The sequence below is a fragment of the Anser anser genome, assembly GCF_964211835.1.
Source record: "Anser anser genome assembly, chromosome: 4".
Taxonomy (NCBI): domain Eukaryota; kingdom Metazoa; phylum Chordata; class Aves; order Anseriformes; family Anatidae; genus Anser; species Anser anser.
In genome coordinates, this window is record NC_139724.1 from 53,447,726 (window position 1) to 53,474,725 (window position 27,000).

Below are 27,000 nucleotides of genomic sequence, written 5' to 3' on the forward strand. Positions count from 1 at the left end.
AGGAGGAGAAACAAGGAAAGTAAGTACATTAAAACTAACAATGTTAGACCTAAAGTTCCACATTGGTTGTGGATAATGAGAAATGTATATACCATAGACATAACACAAGGCTTACAACAGATCCATAGTAACCTGTGTTCTTCTGCAGAGAAGACTGCAGTTCCTATATCATGTTGGTCATGGAGCTGACAGAAGAAAAAAAAAAAAAAAAGAAAAAAAAAACATTAAGAAGCATTATTCTCTCTCCCATCATCATGTCTTTAATGACCATACATTCAACCCAGTAATCCGGGGGGTGGCACATGACACAAGATGGCACGAAATTGCTTCAGATAAAGTGTTTAATACCTGACACAGAGAGAACATCTTAGATCAGTGCTTAAAATTTAATTTCTTAGGCATTTCAAATTATTCTTCACTTAATGCTAATTTAATACCTAAATATAGCTCTCTTCAGGGAAAGGGAGGAGGAGGAAGTGTGAGTGTGATGCCAAGAAAGGATAACTGGGTGATTAAAATGAAACAGCTAATGTAGAAACTTAAAGCAATACATAAAACTGAACTTCTAGCAACTGTGCTTATTGATTATACTGGAAGAAAATTATACAGATTACTCCACTCTCTTGAAAGTTGACTGTTGAATCTAATGTGATAGAAATTAGTGCTGGCTCAGAAGGTAAGGGTGGTGTCGCTGTGGCCCCAACCCATATAATCCTTACTTGCTTTTAGCTAATTCACATAACAGGGGTTTGGAATGCATAATGACTGCAAAATCAGGATGAATTGTGGTGGTCACTGCACATTGAGTAGACATTGAACAGGAGAGTAGCTCAGCATAGTCTGTAACAAAATAAATATTCTACCTGTGAGTAGATATATGTGAGTTAAATATCTCAGGACAGACCAAATCACTAGGAAAGGAATGCATTATTTGATTACAAATTCTGCTCTGCTCTACAGTCTGTAGGTATTAAGAAAATATACGTTAAGCCCTAGCTGAAATATTCAGTAAACCTATTTCTTAATAATATATATTCTATAAATAAATTGTGCCCTAATTATTTTAAGCTGAAAGTGTTTCCAGAAAGATGTAGTGTTAATGAAGACTTTTTCTTTTCAGTGGGCACAACAGAGCTGCAACTTCCAAACTGCAGGCTAGGTCATGAACCAATGACTGAGCTAACCTAGAGCCTAACTGCCCGGGAAAAAGATGTAATGTAACCTTCTCTCTATTTTCCAACTACACTTCTGAACTGAAGCCTGAAATCTCAGCTGGATCCTCCACTTGGATGCAGTCTCACCTTGGACATACTAGACACAACGGGGATTGTAGTACAGGGCATCAGAGTTCCTGAGGCACTTGTCACTCCTATTTCTGCAAGCACACAGACACAACTTGATTTTGACAGCTGAGCAATTCTGTGTTTGCATCTGTCCTAAATGTGAGTGAGCACAAAACTGTACATCCTCTTACCAAGACCCTTGAGAAGGTAGAGAGTCACAAAAAGATTTAGTCTCATAGCACATCTAATATTCACCAGGATAAGGCTTTCTAAACAAAGAAGTGGTGGCAGCTATTTTCTTTTAGGACAATGAAGGAGGCTGTGAGGGAGGAGTACCTACCAACTTATAACTCTGAGTCACTTACTCTGGTAGTAGGAGACAAAGGTACAACTTTCTGTTCTGCCTGAAAGGATGTAATGCCATATTGCTTATCAGAAAACCAGAGCTACTAAAATTACTCTGGATGAAAATTAACAATAGTAATAATCCCCAAACATGCTACCAAATGTGAGATACTGAACAGAAAAGACTTAAAGGAAGTGAGAGAATGAGCGTACAGCCAAAACATTTAAAGTTTTTTTCCCCTGTTCCCTATGCGGGACCCAACAGATAAAGTGACTGCAGTGCAGGCTGGTTCCCAGAGCTTGCAACATCTGTAGTAGTCACTCAGTCACTAAGGTGGCTACAAGGGCTCAAAAGCCATTTTCTTCGTAGACATTCTCACCTTTGCTGATTTAATCTGAGAAGACAGATTCATTCAAATTAACTCTGCAGTGGGGCAATGTGTCCTGTGCTGCATGCAATACACAAAGTCTGGGGAAAGTTTGGAGACCGAAGATAAATTCTACCACTCCTCCAGCAAACAAAATAAAGAAAGAAGTCTCAGCACTTCTATAATAGCATAGCAGGAAGCTGACCTGGTTAGCAGCCGAGTGAAAATGTTCTCTTCTAATCCCAGAGAAGCCTGTGTGATCCACGTCTGCTTCTGCTTTGTTCCTCTTCTGCTGGACCTCAGCAACACTGAGAACATCTTCTGCTCTCATAAATGCTTACCACTTATCCATGGAAACTGTTTTTTGCAGCACAACCCAGTACCTACAGGGTAGGTTTCCTCATGCAGAAGAAACCCCTTCATATTTTCAGTGGTGGCATTAAAATGCCACAATTCTTGATCATATTGTCAGGAGAGTTTGCCATATTTTTAGAAACTAGCCAGCCAAAAATAGAAGAGTAAGTCTAATATTACTCTCCTCTCATGACATATAAGCTATTATTTAAAAGAAATATATATATATATACTGTCTAAAACTATTTTTTCTTCTGTTATTTTATACTGACAATTGCCAAATTAAACTGCAGATTGTTCTATCTTTTGATAGAACAATGTACAATAGGATTTAAATTATATGCTATTCCCTTTCAAAATTCAAGGCAGTGAAATAATCATCTGCTAGACACTTTAAAGTACAGGAGAGGAAAAGAGAATTTATTTTTAAAAATGGGAGGGGACGAGAAAACCTCAGATTTAGTTTTTACCATCTCTATCCAAAATTGTTTATGTTGGATGCTCAAAGATGTACGAGGTTTTGAAATGCTAAGATCAGAGCAAGAGGGGGAAATCAAGATGGGTTCCAAGGAGAGGGGAGCCAGCAAATGTTTCAGACTGGAAGTGTGAGTGCAGAGCTCGCTCAGTCAATCTTGACGCAACCAGATCCCCACTCCTTTCATGATATTGCTTTACTAAGGTCACTTGGCAGTTAGTTTAAACCAAAAAAAAAAAAATGTTTGAAGTAGAACAGAATTTCAGTGTTATGGCTACTACCATTATGTTTGGGAGACAAGCTCTAACGTTATCCCATTATCTTAGTTTCTCATGGCACAAAAAACAAACAAACAAAAAAAAAAAAACATAAGCAAAGCCAGGAGATAAGGCAAAATCACTACCCTTGAAGTTCAGTTCTTGAATTTCTAGACGGAGACTTTCATTTTTCACTTACCTGTATTTTTTTTTCCTTATCTGGTATAGGTTATATTATATAATCAAGTATAATATATCTCAGAAAGAAGGGACTCATGAAAAGTACGAAAAAAAATGGAGGAAAGAAAAGTTCCAATATAAAATAGCAACAGGAAACGAGAAAAGAAAGATACAGCATTTTTAAAACTTTAACAGTGTCCTCCAAAAAAAAATAATAATAAGATAAAATAGAATCAGCTGTCCAAGCAAAAATTCTGACACATTTGACCAGCTTTTCTTCTGGTGTTCTACGTCATTCAAATGTGAAGGGTTTGGGAAAAAAAAAAAAAAAAAGTTTTCCTAAAAACAGAGTACAAGAGTTCTCATTGTGTTGGAACACGTAGCCTATAATGGCAAAGAAGGAAACTAGTATAACTTCTGCTATTAAAGGTGAAGTAAATGTCTTTAAGCTCTTCTAATTTACAACAGAAAGCTTATCTGGATGAATTATTATGCCTGCCAGCAGAAATAATTTGAGAACTATTCCATAAGGTGAGTTAATTAAACTTAACCAACAAACAACAACGGATAAAAAGAGAAAACACGGACAAACAAAAATTTGGCAAGGTTAGAAAATGCATGATTAACTTCCTCTTAAAAACGTTTAATGCAGGGAGTGCACTCAATATCCCTCAAGGACGGAAGGGAAAGACAAAGAGCGGTAACGGAAGCAATGCAGTTCTGCAGAAAACACATTCAGCACAGTGTCGGTGTTCTGGTAGAGAAAAGTAATCAAGTGGGAAAAAGCCTAAGAACATTTCAGTCCTTCTATAGAAAATAAAATTTGACCAAAAATTCCTAAATTCTAAGCTAAATGAAGCCTGATCCTACGTACTCTTGCACTGTTGCATTCTTAAGGTAGTTTTGTTAATATGTCACCTAACTGGTAGCTCAGACTTTTCCAAGCAGGTCCAGCACTGACCGCCAGAATATCTTACAGTGGAAAGTCTCTAGGCTAAACAAAGTTAAACATTAGGCAAATATTAGGACTTCTATGGCTGATTTAATTTTGTTTTCTTTCCAGTCTCTATCTGACACTGTGAAAATAACAAATACATACAAGAGAAGTAATCAGAATGAAAATAACTCTGTAACTCCATTGCCAAATGAACTTAATGGTGTCATAAAACCAAAGTGTGCAAGGAAGATTCAGGTCAAGTGGAAATATAATGATGTAAAACCCAGGAGGAGAATTCAAGACCTACTCATAAACATGAAGGGAAAACTGTCATTGTATTAAAGCATTGATCACTCCCCTTCTTTTCTCCACAGAAATGAAAATTTACAGACAATAATGTACAATTCTAGTACCACAGTTTTATATACAATTCAGAAAATTGTTTGTAATTCTTACAAGGTGTACCTCTGATAAAATACATGTTATCTGAAGCTGCATTTCTTTTGTCTTTTACCACTAATGATCAACACCGGAATTCTTCCTTCTCTGTTCTCATCACGAAATATAGGCCTATCTCTAGTCCCTCCCCACACACACATATAAATATACACAAAATTCATTTTAGACTTTTTTTTTGAGGGTTCAGCATTTGCTCTTTTTATCATACTGAGACAGAAAAGGCTTTCAGAAAGATTTTAGCCTGGAAATAGGGATGTGGGGGCCTGACAGGGCCTGTACTCGTGTACGTACAATGTTCACTAGGGTGGCAGCTAACCTTGCCTAAGCACAAGGCCTGTGGAGAAACTGTTTATCTTCTATTAATGCAATAGTCATCTCTTGTCACTAAAACAGGTTCTTGCATATATCCTATTGTTTTGCTGATTCTAGCCTGTTTTAGGGGGATCATCAGTTAGATGCTGAGTACTCTTACATGGTTACATCCGTAGCAGCATTATCAGCCAGTATGTATGTCCATATATTTTCAGAACAATCGGTTGCATTCACGTCATGATGCCACAAGGAAATTATTTCTGACAGGCAGCTCGCCATGTTTTCCCAGAGACAGGTTTCATGTCAGATTGAGCAAAACCTCAGGTCTTTCAGCACAAGAGCAACGACAGATTAAGCACACACAGAGAATGAGAGACATTTTGGGGAAGGGCAGGGGGGATGAAAAGGACAGCTTTTTTTACTAGAAAGCGAGTGCCTGGGAAAACCACCAGTGTTTTGTCAGTGTGCTGACAAGGGCGTTTGTTCATCCCGCTGCAGCTTCAGGCAGGCAGTGCAATTGCAAGGCTGCAGTGAAATGGTGGAGTTCCCAACACAGAAAATTGCTCTTTGGCCACTTAGCTTTCTGCTGCAGGCATAAAGGGTTGCAAAATTAACAATTGCATCAGGTAGGGGTCATGTCGCATTTCACTGTGTGATACAGAAGGAAGTTCTTCATTGCATCCCTTTTGCTCCCACTGTAATCCAGTCACAATTTCAGTTAAGAAAGGCACTCACCAGAGAAGTGACACTTTCACTTTAACCATGTAAATACTGGTTTTGAACCAATATACCAATGGTGAAGTATGAGCAGAGACGGATCATCTATAAAAGCCATGGGTCATTTTAAAAAGAATGCCAGACACATTCTTCCGAAGTCTGCAGAAGCACAGAGCTGCAAGGACTGCAGCCCTGAGAAAAGCACAGGGTAGCAGCAATCTGTGCCAGAAGGCATTGCATGGTACTCCAGCATGCACTTTAAAATCAGCCAAACTTTTTTCACCAAAATGGATAATGAGGATTCGTTCAATACTTTTCCAGACAAATGTATTGATTCCATCAAATGTATTCATTTATATCAGTTCACAGACATCTAACAGTTTGAATTTTGCACCAATGTCAACATAAGACTTGAACCAAAACTAAAGTTTAAACCACAATCAAAGTCTTCAAAGGCATGAGAAGAGTCCAGATAAGCTGTGCTTTTTTGGTCACTGACAGACACTGTTAACATCTAAGACAGAATGTCTACAATACATTTTTACAACATTGAACATTTTTAATTGATTCATTTCAGAAAACTTGTCAAGTAGAAACACACATGGGGGTGGTTCTTGTAAACTCAGTGATAAGAAGCAAAATATGGGAACTAAAACAATAACGTTTGGCATTCTGGAAAAGCAAACTTGAAGACTGTCAAATATTGAGCTAAATTAATAAATACCATAGCATGAGCTCCTATAGCATGCAACATATATCTCCCCAGACAGGATTAAGTGAATAATTCATAAGTGCTGCAGAATGGGGAATGAATGAGTGTCCTATACTAATTCTTGTAAAAGAGATTACCAGCATCTCATGGGGTTCCCACTGTTCTCCGTTATGCTATGAATGAATGTCCTACTTTAGTTTCATAAATGACCACTCATTATTGTTTTTTTTTCTTTCTGTTCCGTTATTATGTATTATAATGAGATGATTGTGGCCTGCTAAGATTTTTTTTTCCTTTTATCTTGCAGTTTAGATTTTTTTTTCAGAAATGGTGTGGTATTACAATCAGTCATTCGTCTTCCATAGAAACTGAGGTTTTCCTGCATAGAATTAAAACCAAATTCTCGTTTTACAGATTAAAAAGCATACTAAAATCACTGCTTGGGTCAGAGATTGTAAGGATAAACTTATGGCCACTTCCTTTACTCTCAACAAGGTGAACTTGAAGCAGGGACTTCAACCAATAATATGAATTTTATTACCTGTCAAATGCAGTTTATAATGGATGCTTTTTCACTGGCAACATCCCCATCCCCAGAATTATTTAATCACAAATCTCTGTGAAGAAAATATTCTCATGCACTCATCAGATTTTCCAATTACTGTGTATGTCTTCTTGGTTTTATCTCGACTCTTCATGAATGAAAAAAGGGGTCCAGCTTTTGGAGCCTCTGTGTCAGCCTCTGTGCAAGCAAACATTTCATGAAGCAGTGGTGCTTAGCACTGACTGACACAGCTGATATACTTGTACCATGCAGTGCATTTGCATGACTCTGCAGCTTCCCCTTTTAGACTTTGCTGTCCATGGGTGGCCTGTGCCCAAATGCATCTGACACCTCAACATGCCGATTGCAGCAGGGGATACAGTTTTCTCCCAGGCAGCAACACAGAGCTCCCGTCAGAAGGAGGAAGACAGAGCAAAAATGACGCAAGCAAAGCTACTGGCCACTCTCAGACAGAGAACTGAGACCAGGGGAACATGCCTGCAGCAGCATAAACAGGTTTCTGTTTCTCCTTCTTCCTCCTCTATGGGAGAAAGGAATCCATTTCTTTTCACTGCCACATTTTATTTGGGAAAGGAAAGCAAGGCAGGGATCATGTGCTGGATGCTGAGTCATTGCTTTGATTTATGAGGCTGTTGCTGTTTCATCACTGCACATTGAGCAATGATGCAATGTTACCAATCGTTAGAGTAAACCGAACTCCACAACTAGCATGGCTCTTCATAAATATATACAAGTGCTTAGTATGAGTGTAAAATAATATGCGTTTTTGTAAGCTGTTATTTTAAACACTTGTTTTAGTTAGCTTTTTATATTTGCTCTTTACTAGAGAAGAATGGAAAATGTGTAGTACTTTTCATCCGTTCTATACTAAGAATTTTATAAATGTTACCAAAAACTATTATCAGCTATATTTTACTGGTAAAGAGACAATTGTGGAAATCACGACAGGAAATGAGAGGAATTATCTGGAGCTAAATTCATGTCTGCTTTCAGTTTAATGAAGAAAACAAGTCAACAAAAAGGGGACGCTGTCAATGGAGTGCATACTGTTCTTCTGTACTGGAGGTGCACAGCCTTTACTTTTCCGTCTCTCCCTTCCTAGAAAAGCATTCAGTTTAGCTGAAAATCATTTTCCTTCCTGTTTTTTCTTGCATTTATCTGGGAAAATGTACAGTTTACCCTAAAATCAGCTCTGCAAAGACTTCCATTTTCTTCAGGACCTCTTTGTTTTCTGGTCCTAAGCAGATTGCAGCCGTGCCTAGTGTTGCTGAAACATAAACAGATTACTATCTCAGCAGGTTTTAAAGCAACAACAAAGCTTATTAAAATTGAGACATTGCACAAACCTCATGCAGTCTATTAATTCTGATCTTTATGTTCACAAACGCTGAATTTGGTTCATTGCAGAGCACTGCAGGGAAAATGAAATGATAGTGAAAGTGATCTCGATGGACTTCAGCTCACAGCAAGTATTCCCCTGAGAAGAGCCTCCTTTTCAGCAGGCTAATGTTTGAAATATAAAAATAAAATGTATAAAGCAGTATGTTTTTGGATTATTGGAAGTTAGTCATTATATCTGTGTATATATACAGATATATCTGTGTCAAATCAACTTGGTAAGAGATATAAAATGAAAGCTGGCATTACTGAACCTGATGGAACTTTTGTAGGTGGCAATAGATGGGCTAGTTAAACTTCGCCCATGATGAATATTGTATTTCAAAATCTGAATAATCTGCTTTTAATCTTCAAACATCTAATGCATCTAAAACATCTAATGTAAGTCATTTCAATCGGTAATCTACATTTTCTGATTCTTTTCTCTCAAATAAACATGAGATTAGTCTCATGGTGTCTAAATGAATGTTGGTACCTCTAGAGAACTAAAAAAAAAATTTGAAAAGCAACACTTAGAGGAAAATGTTTTTTTGCATTTCCCCTTCGTTTTTCCTTTTCTGGGGTAATGGAGTGTTTTCACTTCTCCAAAATCTTACCAACCTTCCACTCTATTTGCATTCTGTTGCTGATTTATTTATATTTAGCATTTTTCTTTGGCCAGCAGAACAAGCTATGATGCTGGATTAGAGCTTTATTCATAGTAGGATTTCAGATGACTCACAGATATATCTCTGCAGCAGCTGTTGCAGACCTTGTAATGCCATTAAGCTGTGACTCACAGAGAGATGTTGCACTGGAGCACTGTGGCTGTAGTCCTAGTGATCTCTACAACAGGGAAGTCACTCACTGTAGGTGATGGGAAAGCATCAATGCAATTTTGATGCAGAGCATATCCTGAACACATAATGCACACAATATGCACTTCACAAGTTTGTGACCTTTGCAGCATTTATGTGGAAAACCACTGTAGAAAATGAGGAAATCCTGTTTTCAGAAGTCTGTAAATGCTTCTTGTCAAAAAAGATTCAATTCCTCAGTCACAGTAAAACAAACAAACAAATAAACAAACAAAAATAAAACACCCACAAAACAAAAAAGAAACACTTCCTCACTCATGATTAAAAATATATATATATATATCAGCCCTGCAGACCCACTCACGACCATTAATGTCCATGAGAACATTTAGAGGTCCCAGGAGAAAATAGATTGAATGTGATACCAAAAATTTGGTCAGTTTAGTCTGCAGGGGATCAGTAAGCATCTTATATGTTTCCAACATTATTTAAAAGCTACAGTTTCTCAGTTCTGGGGAAGAGTTATCATATGCATAGGCACAGATAATGCTTGGCCATTTCAGCTTCAATGCCAAGAACTCTACCAAGCTTCCACCCTTGACTGATGCCATCTGTACAGAAACAGTAAGCCCATCTTTACCCCTAAGCTCTCATATGTTAAACTGACACACTCAGCTAAATTCAGATTTAGAGCAGATGAACTGCCACCCCTGGGGATAGATACTTAAGTACAGCCACTTGTCTGAAGTGCTTGGTAAGTATGAGCTTTGATCATCTTGTTTCTGCCAAGTCATCCAGTAAGACAGCAGGCATTATTTTAGACTAATGGAAGACATATAGCTGGCTCTTCACACACCTTTCTAAATCTCCACTGGTCAGCCAACGCTCATTTCATCTGATTTCATCCCACTGCCTTCAGCAGAGTATATCTGAAATGAATTTGGCCTATTTAGATATAAACAAAGCAATAAAGGACATACAGAGATTTAACAGACTAATCGTGTAACAAGTTATGTTTTTGAAACCCAGAAATAGCATGTAATTGTTATAGTGCAAAGATACAGAAATAAAAAGGGAGCAAAGGAGAATGAGCCAAATCGTTTGTTACACTGTTGATTACCCAGACTGATAGAGATTTTTTGGCACGTCAAACATCTCAAAAATAAAACATGAATTCTCACCTCCCTAACGCAGAAGAATGGGCATCTGTCATGTTACATTCCCTCTATCTACATTAGAGCCTTTCAAAGCCTCTCAGAGGCTCCTACCATGGAGCATTTTTTCATTCTGTAATGAACCCAGTACAAGGACATTATTTAGTTTAAAGGTCATGCAAAACATTAGCTGAGTACACTCTTCAAGAAAACTATTTCATAAATGCACATGGTTAGAATATTTCATAAGCAGCTAGTGTTACAAGGTTTTGAGTACATAGCCAATGACCTCATTCCTCAGACTTGTATGTATTTATTATCTACATAAAAGCACATATGCGTTGTAAATGCTCACAATTATATCAGCATGACAGATCAATCTATCCAAAATAACGCCGTTCTATAACAGTAAATATTAGCTCTGGGCAACTATGTATATGCCATAAATGTGTGCAAACAAATGGGTACTTTTAAACTGAATGTGGGATGTTTTAGTTTCTTACATCAATTGTTCATAAGCTCCTGAAACAAAATAGGTCTGGAACTTCTTTTAAATGCTTTATGGCTGCCTTTCTAGCTAAGTAGTCTTGTAGCTCTTTTCCCTGTGATTCTGCAGAGCTAAATAAATGATCAAGACATACTTTTTACTACATTGGAAAATAAAATACCATGTCCTGTAAATCCAACATAGGCTATACATAATCATATTACTCATTTACTAATTACATTATTTTAGAAATCACATGAGAATGCCCCTCTACCCTTCATAATTTTTTTTAATTGTTCCACACTACCATGCTTTAGAGAGGGCAGAAAGAAAGCAGGTAATCCAAGAGCCAAGGTCATTGCACAAATATACTGATTTATAGCATAATGTTATTTGGGACTCTGTTTTGTTTTGTCAGAAGTGGGTTCTTGGTTTGTATTTTACTGACTACATACTTATATGACAGGTTTAAAACTACTAAAAAAAAATCTGGGTAGTATTATTGTGCTCCTAATTTCAACCAGAAAAATGCCTGTCACATTCAGTTTATCTAGGATTTCTTTCTGAGCTTTTCTTTTTACTGAGGTGTGGAAGATGTCAAAGAAAGTTTTCACAATAGCAACATGAAAATGAGACTTACTTGGGAACTCACAAAAAGTGGTCGGTTTGTGATAAAAGTCTGAGATGGGCAGTGTGTCATGTGTGCATTAGAGCCTATACGATTCAACGGGGTGCCAGTTCTGTGACTTCCCACTTGTGACACTGGCTGTGTAACCTTTACAGTGAAACTGCCTATAGTTTTAAAGGCATTCAAGAACCAAGACCAAAAAGGTCCACTGTGCAGGTTATTTTCATTTTTCATGAAAACTATTATATAGGTCACGAGTTTCAACACCTAGCAGTTACCAGAGGTGTTGGACATTTGGTTATTGCCCTGGCAGTCTAAGAACTGAGACTCCTAAAAAAAAGATTTGGACAAGAACCTGTACCGGTGCCAACCAGAAGGTTTTCCATGAGTCTCTTGAAAGTACAAGCTTCCTCATATACTAAATGATGTGTACTTTGGTAGCTAAAGACACTTTACGGATTGTTTTTAACTACTAGCCCCTTTTCTTTTGACTTGTACAGTGTACATAACTATCTTTCGCATACAATTGTCACCAAATTTACTTCGAAAAATGTAGAAAATTTATTTTTTTCTTTGTTGAATATTAACCCAGTAATTGCCCTTCCGATACCTGGGGAGACATGGTAAAGATGGAGAGGAGAGGAGAGGAGAGGAGAGGAGAGGAGAGGAGAGGAGAGGAGAGGAGAGGAGAGGAGAGGAGAGGAGAGGAGAGGAGAGGAGAGGAGAGGAGAGGAGAGGAGAGGAGAGGAGAGGAGAGGAGAGGAGAGGAGAGGAGAGGAGAGGAGAGGAGAGGAGAGGAGAGGAGAGGAGAGGAGAGGAGAGGAGAGGAGAGGAGAGGAGAGGAGAGGAGAGGAGAGGAGATTCTCCTAACAGAGGAGAATCCTGCTCTCTTCCTGTGGTCCTGGGTCAGGCTATCTGTCAAAATGTGTAATCTTCAGACACTGAGCTGTCAAACTGACCGCACTAAAAATGCATGAGTTCAGATTTTCAAAGTCATGATTTGCCCAGTTTCAGCTGATTTTTTCAGTTTTTGTTGTTGTTTTTGTTGTTGTTTGTTTGTTTTTCTGAGAAATGTCATAAAGCATTTCTCTGATGATCAGGTAAATCACCTGCTTCTCTGCAAAGGCTCTGCAGTTTCTCAACTAAATGATTATTTAGCATTTTTGACATAAGAATTCCCCTACTGTGCACTATTTTCTCACTCACACATGTCTTTCTGCTCATATTTGGGTGCAATGAAAACAGGGAGAGACAAGAAGGCATGCAGCTCTGTTTCCAGGCTGCAGCCCACCACGCTGCAGTACATGCTGTACTGCCATGATACTACAGAGAGTGACACCTGCTTGCTTGCTTAAACACACAGAGCTGACTCAAGCAGGTTACTGCTTTGTCTGACAGAGTCTAGCCTGCTTTGGGTGGATTTCAAATTGATGATGCATTTTCATTTTAGGATTTCTTTCCCTTTACTAAAAATTGAATATTCCTACCACCCTAGCTCCTGGTGCTATCTATATGGAAATTTAAATCTCTTACAAGTGCTTTTTGTAGCTGGCTGTCTGAAAGCATTTATCTTGACAGAGGCTCTCCCTATTCTCCCTTCCTATTCTCTTAGAGACATATTTCTAATTGGATATCAATATTTTACAGATGCTATCAGGAAAATATCTGCAGCTGTTTTAAATCTAAACTTCAGGGGCCTAGTTCACCATCCAGCTATTCCATGTTTACAGTGTCATAACATCTTTAAAATCAAAAACGTTAAAGCCAGCATCAAATGGAGGAATGTAGCAATCAATTATACTATCGCCATCAGTGTAAAGCCACATAACTTACATTTGCACCTATTTCTTGAAAGTGAAAACAATCACTGACTAGCAGAATTAAATGGTCACGCTTTATATTTTAAAGACCCATGTAATTCATTTGTCATGACCCTTTTCACATTTTCTTTCATGGTTTGTACTCACAGAAGAAACCAACCTAATGTAAACATCTGCATATTGTTCTTCCTCTGGTTTTTTTTGTGGTTTTAATCAAATATTTGCATAAGCTTGTGATCAGCCACGAAGAGGAATCCGGTTGGCCATGCTCTTCCTGATCCATTTTATTTATGTGCCAACAGTGCTTTTGCTCCTGTGCTTTTTCCTCTCTGTGACAAATCTGCTTGCCAGAATACCACACTGAAACTACCAGAACAGCTCTTTCACTTTCTGTCTGCTGAGCAATGGGTGCTTGTGTGTTTGTCCCAGCTTCACAAACATCAAAGGACGCCTGCAGAACCTTACGGCAGCAGTGAACCCAGTGTGAATGCCAAGTAGCCTGGCAAGAGATTGGATCTTTGCCTTGTTTTCTAGCAGAGAATTTATTTCAGGCATTATGTTCTTCTTCCTCATAGTTTCCACAGCTGTGAATAACTGTCAACAGAGGCACACGCAGAACTTTCATGTCCTCCTTTAGCTGTCTGCTTTTGTATTACTTTGCCTTTCTTGTGTATCTTGCACACAAGGTCCTGTGGGTACAGCAGTTACGTACTGGCAATCCTATAAGAAATGGTGTCCAAGATGATAGTCACCTTGGCCCACTCTTGCATAGTGCTGAACACCTCCTGTGAAAGGCTGAGCACTGTTGTTAGCACTAACACTATTAGTGATGTCAGGATCCCACTGCAGGGGGGCTGGCATTACCCAGATAAATATCAGGAGAGAAGCTTTGCTGCAAATAGCTCAAATTGCAAAGAAATGCCATGAAAGCAGCCAGCAAACGCTTATGTAAGGTCACAAAACAATTCCCTTGGCAGGTTCAGGAAGACAATAGAAGTGTGTCACGTGTTAACGCTCCTGTAGAGGTAGTAGTACAAATAAATACGCAATCCTTAAATGCATATCTTTCTAAATCATAAAGTTACCCTAAAATCAGTTCAAAAGGTAAAAGAAAGCTTCTACATTTGAGAATTTGGAAGCCAGGGTGACAACTATAGAAGCGTATGACACAATCAAAAGGAGACAATAGTCAGTAACGGCAGTGGTCTCCAAGGTTTTCTTCTCACATAGCCTCTCTCTCTGCCTATATTTATTCCATTATTATTATGTCCAAATCAAAGTATGGGAAGCCTATTTTGGGAAAGGATAAGAAAAAAAAAAAACAAAAAACAAAAAAACAACCAAAGATACGATGCCTACCTGCTTCTCAGAAGAGGATAATGGGTTAGATTTTAAGAAGTACTGATACATTCACTTTCATTTACCAGAATGAATGTTCCTAACAACACACTTGATATTATTGGCACTGATTTCCAAGGCCAAGCTATGAAACTGTGAAAAGTTGACCATACATGCATTGCACCATTGTGGACATCTATAGTTTGGATGCTTCCACCTAGCACAGTTCCTTCTTGCAGATGAGATCATTTCTTCTTGGGAACTAACATGTCTGATGTTGACTATTCGATGCTACCACAAGGGGATATAGGAGGCATACCAGAGAACTTGTCCTTGCAGATTTCTACTGGAAGCAAATGTGAATCTGGGTCTATGCTCTGGGATTATCTATCCCTAAGTCTTTTCCCTCCAGTGCTGTGACTGCAAATCTAACAATGTATAAAGGAAATTTAGGCAAAGGAAATTGATGCTGTCTTTGTGTCTGGTTTGTTTCTCTTTGGTTATATTTCACTTTCCGGTGCTTTGTTTACACACTCAGAACAGCCGACTGATACAGCAACTGAACTGGTAACCCACAGAAATGCCTTCACGGGCTTCTATAAATCACCCCAGAGGCTGAATTATCTGATGTGTTCTGTGGCATGTTCTGTGCGTTTAAATATCCACTTCAGGATTCTGAGGTTTCTTTTACTAACATGTCTTGCCCCAGGAAAGCAGAAGTTTTGTCTTTCACAATGATAACGGATACATACAATATAAACTTACATTTACTTGTATAGGTCAAACACACTTTGTAATGAAAACCAAAAGTCTGTTTCCACCTGTGACTTTTTAAGCTAGACTAATGGGGTACAGAACCCTTAATGACAAAACATCATATAAACAACACATCAGTATATAGCAGCTAAATACTTCTTTATATCTTGCAGTCAGACATTGGTAAGTACATATTTATATTGAATAACTTTGCTGGCATACTGAATGTATGTTAGTCCATTTTGGATGAGCTGATACAGCAGTCCATGAGCTGGAGATCTCTAAAACATTTGCTCTCGCTCAGCTGGGAGTAAAAATCTTGCTGTAGTAATTATGCCTTTCTTCATGTAGGAGTTCATAGAAACATAACACATTCTGTCTTTTAGAATTTATATCTCTAAATCTGATGTTACATTCAGGCAGAGAAAAGATTTGTTAGCTGGTCTGAGCTAAAATGATTCCTGCCCTGTACCTTTTTAAATTTCTGATTTACCTATTCCTAAAATTCCATTAAAAACTTCCCAGACCATGAAAGTATTTTATATATTAAAATAAAAATATATTGAAAATATATTATATATATTTATATATATATATTTATATATATATATTTTATAATTATATATATTTATATATATTTATTTATATATTATATATATATAAAATATTATGAGAGTTTGAGATCAATTGCACAGCCTCCAGTTGCTGCAATATCTTTTAAACAGAAAAAGACTCATGATGGAAATCAGCAATGGAAAGTAATTTATTTCTAGACAATGCTGGAAAAGAAGCAGCAGTTACCATATTAACATTCACTTCCACTACTGTATGAAAACTGGCCACCTGTTTTCTGACAGTATATCACGAAGGAAAATTGCACTAGTTCGTATACACTAATAGCATTACTCAAAAAAATTTTGGATTACATTTTTAATATGTGTCAAGTTTGTGACAACTTCAAACCTACAGAATCATTTTCCCTTACTAGAAATGCATTCATCAAACCTACAGCCCTCATTTTCCGTGTTTATACATTTATACATGCATTAATTTTAAAGGGAATAGTTCTTATGCTGGGACACTGCTACTAAGTAGGGTTGGTTTATCTTAAATAATGGAAACATATATCTTTAAAGTCTTAATAAAAAGAACATTTATACCATTTGCAAGAACAGATTTCAGTTGGGTTAGTAGTCTTTACATTTAAAGGCCATCAAACGTGAATTGGTCAGATAAGTCTGGCTCATCATAGCTAAGTTTAATCTATTAACTATAAAGTACTATATATTTTTGCCCTATGAATAGACTTGTAATCTGTCACAAATTTCTTTTACTAGATCAACACTTCAGCTGTCATTGCAAGGCTTTTTCTCCATCTGAAACAACTTGTTCTTCATGGGTACGCTTTTCTGCTGTATTTTAAAAATGAAGTTCTGCCTTCTCTTGTGCCAAAAGGTAGTCTCACATTAAAGTAATAATAAATTGTTATTGATTCCACCAGAACTTCAATGTGTTTCAAAATACACATTGAAATCAAAATGGAACTCAACATAGAGTGTCATCTAATCTTTAAAGTACGGTATAGGCATACTGTTTAATTTACACCCTAGCTGGAAAGCTGACTGGCTTGCTTCCTTTTTCATCCCTGTCGTGCACATTACAAGCAAGTGATGATCCAGAAAGAAATAGTGGATTCCTTAAATATAGACCATACTCTCAGCTTAAAAAGCTGCAGAAGCCTTTTCTGACCTGTTTCTATCAAAACAAGAATGGTGGCGTGGGGGGATGGAAACTGCTTTAGTGACACAGAATATATTTACCCTAGATGAGGTGAATGGATGGAGCTCATATCCTCATTTTCCAAAGGAAAGAAAGAAAGAAAAGAGTAATCTTGCAAGTAATGGTGACTGTTACAAAATAAAGGAGTTATGAATTTCCTACATTTTGGAGACATTTGGATGAAGTGACCATTGCATAACTAAATGGTTAAACAAGTTTAGCTTACCATTGAGACTTTGTAGCATAAAAGCTGGAAAAACTGAAAATTTCTTGAAGTGATGGAAAAATTTAATAGAAGTTTATTCCTCATCTTTTTTCCAAATATTATTCTTATTATAAATTCAAAAAAGACATATATATTTATTTATTTATAGGACATTGATCATTCACAAGCCAGAGTAAAAAAAAAAAAAACAACATATATTAAGAATAAAGCTACCAATTTTGTTGCTGGGCTGCTTTTTTTGCAATGTGGATAGAGACTTTGTATTCACAAATGCGAACAAGCACGTGGCAGCATTGTTTTAATATCTTATGTAATCAAGTGGGTAGATTTCCAGTTGTCCAGAGGTATCAGTAAAAGCTTTCCTTGCCAGGGGTCTTACAGAAGAAAAAAAAAAAAAAAAAAAAGTTTAGACATAAAATTGGATTTAAAAGTGGATTTAACTGACAATCTGACAATCTTATTTATCACCAGCACTACAGTAATTTTGAGGAAAAATCACATGTTCACTGGCATGTATATGAATTTATAGTTAGTTTCCATCTGCTTGCAGCCTTTTAACAATGACGTATGTTATGAACTGCAAAACAAACATACAAAAAAACAACACACAATGTTCATTGTCAGGCCCTATTTATGCTGGGAGCGTTATATATATGTTGGGACTCCTAGATGACCAATTCAGTCAGGTTCCTATGGAATTTCAACAGAAAACTAAATGCTGTTTCTTCTTACAGAAAGAAACTTGCTTGGCCAAGCCTCTATCCACGGCTGTAAATATGACCTATAGGAAGTATTTCTTCAAACTGGATGAGCATGTTCTCTTCACGTATTTTGTTTTTTCCAGTAATAAAGCACAAATAGAAGTATTTCTACAGTCTTTGTTCTTTGTTCAGCAACACACACATAGATTGCTGCAGAGGGTGATGCAGAAGAGCATTATCTTGTAAAGAGGAGCCTCCAGCAGGTTTGCTGGCCTTTTGGAAAAGAGCTGCATTTATTTCCCAGTGCAGTTTTCTGTGAAGCAAAATATTCCCCTTTCCTTGTATCTGAGCTAGGCATTTAATAAAAACAAATTCTTGGTTTACTTTTCTCCTTGAAGCGCTACCTGCTTAATCGATTTACAGAGATATTTACCAACTTTATCAAAAAAAAGACTTTGTTGTTGTTAAGAAAGACTACATGTATCTTTTCATAGCACATGTGTACGCTCTGTAAAGATGCAGAAATCCCACCTCTGCAATCTGGCTGTATTACCTACTTTTCGGAGGACATAGTGTTGACCTTTAGCAGTCGTGTCAGACTCAAAACCCCTCAAGACCCCCAGGCCAACGGTAGCTTTATTCTATTTCATAACTTCCATCTTCCTCTATGCAGGACTGTGCTTTTTGGCAGACTGCAATGGATGCAAACCACAAGCACGCCAAGAAGACCTGCAGCTCCAAATACTACCCCCTTTCCTGTTTTCTTCTCCATCTCCCCACGGCGAGGGTGGCTGTTTTTACCAAGACGCAGGCACAACACGCCAGGGCCACGTTCCTCGGCCTGTTGCAGCTGCACAAAACAAGCGTCACGTCAACAGCCTCAGAGTAAAACCACCACTGCTGCCTCAGCCCGAGGCACCTGCCGCTGGGATCTCCTTTCCACCAGCCCACACGGCAGGGCAGCTCGGAGTCACAGCGGCTCAGGGCTGGCAGACTGCGACACTGGGAATTACGGGGCTGAAAATAAAAAGCTGGGCGACAGTTTGGAAGTCTCCCGTGAAGCAGGGCAGCACCAGCCCTCCCCCCGCAGCCTGACCAGAGCTCTGCAGACCGCCCTGCGCCCACTGCTACGCGCTGAGCCCCCCGGCGGGACTGTGACAGGGACGGGGACGGAGGCGGTGACAGGGACGGGGGCGGCCATCCCCCGCCCGCCCAGCTCTCCTAGCGCCGGGCAGCGGCCCAAGGCTTGGCACGTTCCATTCCCCTCCCGTCACGGGGAGGGGACGATTTCAGAAGCCCTCCTCTCGCTGCAGAAGCGGGTCCCGCACGCCGCTCGTTCGGCTGCCGCTCGCTGAGGCTGAGCCGGCGGGTGGGGGGCGTGAGATGGCGGCGGGCAGACGGCGGAGCGAGGAGGAGGCGTGAGGGAAGGGGGGGGAACGGGGCGGAGTTGGTAGGCTCCGGAGCGGCCGAGCGAGGAGCGCTGGCGCCGCGGCGGTCGGTTGGGAGCGGCGGCGCCCGAGGCGTGAGGATCCCGCCGCCGCTCTGAGGGCAGCCCTCGCCGCCGCCCCCGGCCCGGCTCCCGCCGCGATCGCAGAGCAGCAGGTGCAGGGCGGCCGCCTCGGCACCACCGCCACCATCACCACACGGCCGCCACCGCCCCGCGGCCATGCCGGCGGTGCAGAAAACGGTGTCGGAGATCCGCTCCCGCGCCGAGGGTAAGCGCCGCCCGGCAGCCGCCTCTCGGCCGGGCCGGTACCGCAGCGCCGCGGGGAGCCGAGCTGGGGGGGGGCGTCTGGGGGGGGGGGGTTGTGAAGGGGGGGCTCCCGCCGGGCCTCTGCGGTGGTGGCCGGGTGCTGCCGCTTTTTTCCGTCTTGTCGGCTTGTCATTGTCCTCCGCCGGCGATCCTAGCACGGGGAGACCCTACCTGAAGGGATCAGGCTGTGCCGGTGTCTGTAATGCCCGGCTGAGGGTCGGGGTTTAAGCCTTCAGACAGCAGCAGCGTGTCCATGACTGCCTTACAGAGAGAATTGCTGCAGTGAATTATTACAATATAGCGGTTATTGCGTGCAGAAATAAAGCGTGAAATCACAAATACGAACGCAGCAGCGCATTGGGATAGCTTATTATGTTCTGCTGCTGTACATAATGACTGCCGTGTCACCGTGATGACATGCACTTGGTGAGGTGGGCATGCAGGTTTTATCCCTTTGAGTGTGTTAAAGGTTTGGTGCTTAAATCAGGCCATTACGCTGCGTAGAGTATCCTTTGTCTTTGTTTGGTCACGTCGGGAAGTAAAAACTTTCTCCCTGAATCTTTCTTCCTTCTTCCAAACAGATTACTTTTATTTATATATATATATATATTTGATTTTTTTTCCCCATGCTAGCAAGAGTGTGAAGAAAAAAATTGGAAATAAGATGTTATCTTGACCTTCTCTCCTGTTTATACCATCTTATGTGCCTTTCTCCCCCAAAAGTAGGTTTGGAAGATATCTGGTGCTACCTTTTACTTCCTAGGCAAGGTTAGCTGGCCAAGAAAGTGGAGGAATACATCTTTCTGAAAAGCAATAAAGAAGATGCATACTTCCAGGGGTGCTTTTGAAATGTGCTTACGGCCAGAGTAGCTGTGATGCAGTACCCACAGTCATTAGCAGAGGCGTATAATGACACTGGCTAGAGGTCCAAACGCTCACTGCTTAATTTCAGTTCTTTTGCAGTCGTTCTTTTCAAGTCAGTTGGTTTTCACTGAAAGCTTAGTATCGATTTTCCCAATTTATTTGTGCTTTTTTAAAACCATATAACTTACAGGAATCTTGAGGATTAGTAAATGAACAAACGTGATGTTCCCTAAAAGTGAATGTCTTTCTAAGAAGTGCAGGGGTAGTGAAAAGAGAAAAAAAAAATCTAGTTTATGTGAACAGTGTTCAAGGTTGGATGACTGTAGAACAGCTGAATACAGGGATCAATAGGCTTCTCCAAAACACCTTTGTTAGGACTGAAAATAGGTATGAAATTTCTTTTAAGAAATACAACTTTTGGGAAATGATGTGATAGCTTTTCATCCTAACAATAGAGTAGCTACATTGTATCATGCTGTACTATCCATACCATTACTCAAAGAGAAGTCATTTAAAAAGTGTTACTGTGTCTCCAATCATAGGTTAATGTGAACCTTCCTAGTTTGTTTCAGTTTGTTTCATTTCCATTCAGTTCATTCACAGTGAAATCAATGACAATGAGTCTTTTACTTTTTTTTTTTCCTTTTTGGGATAAATAGCTTCCAAATTTATTTTACGTGGACTGTGTGGCTTGTGGTTCTAAACAGTGCTTCAGAAGTAAATATTACAATTTTCTAAGAGGCTTGAGAGTTCTGCAATGTGAGTGATATCCCTAGCACTTGAAAGTGACATAAAGTATCTGTAAAACCCTGTCTCTGGCCATGATAGGAGTCTCTTAGATAAGCACTGTGCAAAGTGATGATAACGCAGCCTTCTGGGACCTCCACCGAAGTCTTATCTATGGTGTAGAGTAGGAAACTCTTTGTTAATGGCAAGGTCACTGTACGTTCTTTGGAAGCCACTGTTAATACTGTGATCACAAAGAGCAGTTTCCATAAGTGTTGTAATAGCCTGGGCCATTCCTTAGAGTAGCCTGAGACAGGAGGGGATCTGATAAAAAACCTAATATTACCTTCTTTGTTCTATAATTTCTGTGTTGTATGGGATTAAAACCTCATTTTTCTCTCCTGGCACTGCAGCAGCTAATTTCTGCCTCAGAGACCTTTTCCATGGATCATGAGTTACCTTATCAGTCTGGACTGCCTTGACATCATCTCAGAACTAAGCTTTCTCTGACATAAAGAGATAGTAATACTGTTATTAGAGAAAATCGGCTGACGTGCCCAGATGGAATAAACCAAGACCTGTCAGAACGATGCACACATGTATCATTCCCAAGAATTGGTTGACAGTCACAGAGGATGTAATACTACAGTCTGTAAATTATTACAAAATAAAAATTGTAGGTGTGTTAACATCTGTAAGACAACACATTACCTGCATCGAGGAAGGAATTTGGTTAAAAAGCAGCTACTGTTTTGGCAGTATTCTCCCAAACCTCTGCAGGATCTTGTGCTCTTCGTGGCTGATAAAAGATAACCAGGCATGCCTATAATCTTTTTAATAGATTTTTGCCTATTATCCCTGTTGTAAAGAACACTTGCAGTTCGCTTTAGGAAACACCTGCAGTTCTACACAACTGGTGTTTGTACCAAAGAAGTCTTGCTCAAGGCATGGAAGGTCTAGCCCTCCTAAACTGATTTAGGAAATCTCTACAATGTGTTTCCATCACTGGTAACCTTAACTCAGAATCTGTCCTGGGCTTCAAATGTTTGGTGCTATAGAAATAGCATTCACGTCATGTATTCTGCAGTTGTAAAACCCATGGGGAAATCTTTGAGTAGTGTAGCCAACATACAGAGTTAGTTAATACAGTAATTAACTATGCTTCTTTTAACTATTTATAGCTACTAGATAGTAGCTATGTATAGATTATATGTATATAATAGATTCTAATATATGCATCTATTAAATAATAGGAAATGTAATTATTCAAAGCTATTTTTTTTTCTTTTGATGTATTCTGGGAGAGTGGAATTGGGGTTGACAGTTTTTATTAGGGTTCTCTAATCTTCCGAAAATAGAAGCAGTAATGCTTTCCTTCAAGTATTGCTGGAGTTCAGAGAACTATATTAGATTGTAGAGAAATCTGAGTTGCCGTTGTGCTGTCTGCCAACAACATTAATAACAAATTCTTCATACTGGTGGAGGCAAATACCTGTATGAAAGCTAGGTGAAGCTGAACTTGTGCAAGATGTGACAACTTTCATAAGAAGAGGGTGATTATTCTGAAATTCTGTAGTAATCATCAGATTACTTTCAGAAGACTTTCAGTTCTTGTAATTCCTAATATATCCTTAAGCATTTCTACTACTGGACTGTTGGAATGTGTAGCATTTAACTAGATGTAGTGCTCATTGTTGTCACTTGAGCCCGTTCTTTTTCCTTACAAGTTTGTTTTGCAGACCATGTTGAGATTCCCAGTGCTTCACAACTGGAAAAATTGTGTCTAGTGATAGTGCAGGCTTGGCAGCCTCAGCGGTGCCGGCAGGTTAGAGCAGCTGATTGCAATCCCCCTCCTGTACTTTGACTCTTCAGAGGTACAGAGGGCAGCTTCTCAGTGCCAGTTGTGTTATCAAAGTTTTATTGGGGCATTAGGACTAATAGCTCTGAAGGCACACTCTTTCTCATAGTGATACCATCTTTGAACTGTGCTGTATTCTTCAGGAACGTGAGCTAGCAGACTTGCTAGACAAAGAGTTTCTTGGCTACAGAACCAGCTTTCAAAGCTTTTGAATGCCGTATTTTGAGAATAAAAAAAAAAGTTTTTAATGTTTAAGAGAAGTGTATTAAAATCCTTTTGGTGATTTGAGTGAGGGTTTTTTTTTTTTCCTCCCCTTTCTTTCCATGGTACACTCTATCTCCATTTACGGTCATCTATTTCTTCATGTATATAAAGGAAAATTTGGAAATATGAAAAATTTTTGTACAGTGTTTACAGTTTAGAATTTATTGTTGTTGTTTTATCTATTGATTTAGTAAAGTCATTATCAAAACTGGTTTAGAAAGAGTCCCTGCAAATACTGTGTGATGGAACATAGTTGCCTCTTCTGGATTTTTCTTCTTGGAAGCAAAACATTGTCTTTAATGAGTTCTCTTATTGGAGAAAGTTCAAATCGGTTGCTTGGCTTTTTGTTGTTGTTGTTGTTTCATTGGTTATTTTTGTTTTGTCCCTATAGGGGCATAAATAAAATTTATATATATATATATATATATATTATCAGGCATGATTCTGAATATTAAGTGGAAATTATCTTTCAAACTTGCCAGTTCTGCATAATAAATTGTCAGAGTAGTGTGACTTGTTCCAATTCTTCCATATTTTCCAATTATTCTTTTTAAAGTGCTGACTTGCAACTTTTTTCAAGCCAGATGCTTTTCTGGCAGTGGGACAGGTAAGAATGTATGCCATAGAACCTGTATGGTAATTCAGCTCTGGTTAAATACCAGCAGTACTACAGGCTGCAAAAGAGGAAGAAGGGTCTCACAACGTATTTATTCTTTCCAAATGACAGGTCTTGCTTAGAGCAGCACCATGGTTCCTGACTGAAGTGTGATAATTGCAGTTTTACTCCTGCTGGCTAGAAGCCTTCAAAATTATTGCTGAGTGGTACTTTAGGATTTGTTGTTATCTTAGATAAGAGCCAGTATGGAGTGATGCTACTTTTAATGTTAAGCCCTGGAACAATGCTTTTCTGTTCACTTGGTGTGATGAACAGACAAGAAACGAGTCAGGTGGGCTCCAGTTAAACATCTGTAGCACAGCAATAATTATGTCCTTTTTCAAAAAGAGGTTAAAATGATTGCTTCATCATATGTTCTTACTCATAAACTTCACAGTATTTTTTTCATAATCAGATATATGTAACAGCTGATGCTTTGCTATTGACTCTGCATGCGTTGTGGTTTTTATCTTTCCTGTCTGGGTTCTGTGCTTCAGGATTTTCTACTTTTTTAACTGTCAACTTTCTGAATGTTTGGGTCAGTGTTCTTGGAACTTTCTAATGGATTACAGAATGGTAGACAACTTATTTATTTTTTTCTTACTGTGTGTTAAATGCATCTTTTTACACCCCTTTCACTAAAAATGTAGCTACTTTCACCAAGAGGTGATCTGGTGAAATTTTCCTTCCATTCTCAAGCATGGATGTCCTTTCACTTGTTCCTGTGATTACTTGTATGCAACATTTTTGAGAAAGGCATCTGTTTATTTCATTAGTAGGCTGAGTTCATACAGACTGGTTTGATGCCAGTGGATTCTCGCTCTCCTTGAGGAAGAAATACACCGCTTAGTAGCTTCCTTTTTGCAAAGTGGTCAGCTTTCGTGTAACCTGCTGCACTGAAGGGCACTCAGCAGTTGAGCTCTAGCCTGTAGATATGTTTTTTAAAATTTCATGGAAATGTAGCTCTTAAAAGTCTGGGTGTGATATAATGCAGTTAGACTCGAGTTTGTGAGTGTACTTTGATACATGTCCTACTTCGTATTTGAAAGTGAGTAATTTAAATAATGCATGTCTCAGACGTGATTTCCCATAAGGTGCCAGATTGAACGAAGCATTGTAATTGTGGAACAAATCTGTGGACTTGGTTCCTGTCACCTTGACTGTAGATTGGTAGGCATTTCAATTTAATGTGTGTACTACCGTGATGTGTAATACCCTTCCTTTTTAATTTTAGTGCCTAACTTTATTTTGGGCCATTTGTGTACCAACAACTTGTTGTCATATTCTTTATTCACCTACTGTAAATAAAACATCCTGAAGATTTCCTTGCAGGTCATATTTGAATAAATTACTGTAATTAAGGAAAGCTTTTGGTGACTTAATCTGTTTATACTAGATGAGTGTGGGTGAGACAGCAGAAATTGGAAATGCTTTGTGCTGGTTTTCTGAAGATGCAGAATACAAACAAACCCTGGGAATGCAATAGACTTTTAATTGTAATTCTAGTGGATGCATCATGTAGAGAAACTTCCATTCACACTCAAGGTGGTAGCTATTAAATACTTGGTCTTATGTCTTGTGAAACTAGTGGGAAACTTGACCTATATAACATAATGTATAGGCTTCAGGGAAAAAAAAAAAGTTCTAGGCTAGGTCTGCCTACCGTGCAGGATAGGGTGGTAGGGTGTCCCTAAAGACGTTTGGCATGCAGAGAGCCCAGAAACAGTGCCTGAGGCTTCGTTTGCTGTACAGCTGTGCAGCAAAGAATTTTCTTTGACCTCAGGCACTTCTGAAAATGAGCAGCTTCACAGCAAGAAGAGTGTGTCCGATTTCTGACCAGGCATAAGGCATCTGTTACTAACCGGGATAAACGCACAGCAGAGTAACTGAAACCTGGGCGTGCTGACTCTTGACAGAAGATTTTCGGTAGGTAGTGGAAGCAAAACATAGTGATACTATTCCCGAGAGTGGTATATTGTAAAGAAATGGCATTGTGGGAGGGTGGGATGGGATGTAGCAGCTCTTTATCAAATGCTGAATTAAAATTTCAACACTTCGGTTTTCTCTCTACACTCTTTCTGATAATCACATCTGAAAGTAGAGTGTTTCAAAAAGAGTTCTGTGTCTCTTTTGCTTGGAAGACATTTCAGTCACTTAAATTAAGCATGTTTGCCATCTCAGTCAACATAATAATTTCAGTCATATATGGATTCCTAGAGTTTTTATATGTGTATACACATACAGACACAAACGAGGAAGAGGAATTGTAACTTCTTGATACTGAGTTTTGTGTGGGAGTGTAGTCTGTACTCCAGTGGATGTATTGCAAAGTTTAGGCAAAGTGAGAGATGTGTGACCTTTAAAGCTTTGAAGGTAGTCTAACACACCTTTTGCTGAAGCTGTGGGCTACAAAGGGCTGCATGTGAGGCTCAGAACTTATTCCAAAGCTTCCTTTTTAAGTAAGGATTGACGAACGTGAATTCAAGGAAGTGGAAAGGAAGGCAGTAAATGTTTATGAAATTTCTAAGCACCTTGTTGGTGACCTTTTGTTTTAAGAAGAACAAATAAACACCTAAATACTAACATATGAAAATAAATGTCTATAGTTCCTTTGTCTTTTCAACAAACAGGTAATATATAATGTTTAATGCCTGCTAACATTTGCTTTAACTCTATCACTGTTTGTACTCAAGGTTTATACTTCCAGGAGCTTTAAAAATAATGCTGCAAAATCGTAGTAGTATATTGTAGAAATGTGTAAACTCTTCCCTTATTTCCTGAAGTTGCTCAGGCTAGGTTGGTACTGAGAGAATAGTTTCCAACTCTTCCACC

At 39.0% G+C, this 27,000-nt stretch overlaps 1 protein-coding gene and 2 long non-coding RNA genes across 8 annotated transcripts in view; 2 read left to right on the forward strand and 1 right to left on the reverse strand.

Annotated features, from left to right (window-relative positions):
* The first annotated feature begins 7,299 nt into the window (after window positions 1-7,299).
* Window positions 7,300-18,627, forward strand: LOC310899032. Its single transcript, XR_014583928.1, has 3 exons — window positions 7,300-7,459; window positions 16,680-16,741; window positions 18,082-18,627. It is a non-coding gene; the product is annotated as an uncharacterized lncRNA (long non-coding RNA).
* On the reverse strand, window positions 7,993-9,510 carry LOC310899033. Its single transcript, XR_014583929.1, has 3 exons — window positions 9,142-9,510; window positions 8,311-8,375; window positions 7,993-8,231 (listed from the first exon to the last, which is right to left on the reverse strand). It is a non-coding gene; the product is annotated as an uncharacterized lncRNA (long non-coding RNA).
* Window positions 18,628-19,484: 857 nt separating the features above from the next.
* ATP8A1 (ATPase phospholipid transporting 8A1) overlaps window positions 19,485-27,000 on the forward strand; it is a 102,262-nt gene continuing 94,746 nt past the window's right edge. For 4 of the 6 annotated variants that reach the window (XM_083834963.1, XM_083834964.1, XM_083834962.1 and 1 more), the window contains exon 1: window positions 19,629-19,763. In XM_083834963.1, the coding sequence (XP_083691089.1) occupies window positions 19,715-19,763 (49 nt within the window). In that variant the 5' untranslated portion in view covers window positions 19,629-19,714. Of the gene's footprint in view, window positions 19,764-27,000 lie in introns of all 6 variants that reach the window. The other 2 variants (XM_083834966.1, XM_083834967.1) reach the window with 1 other exon arrangement.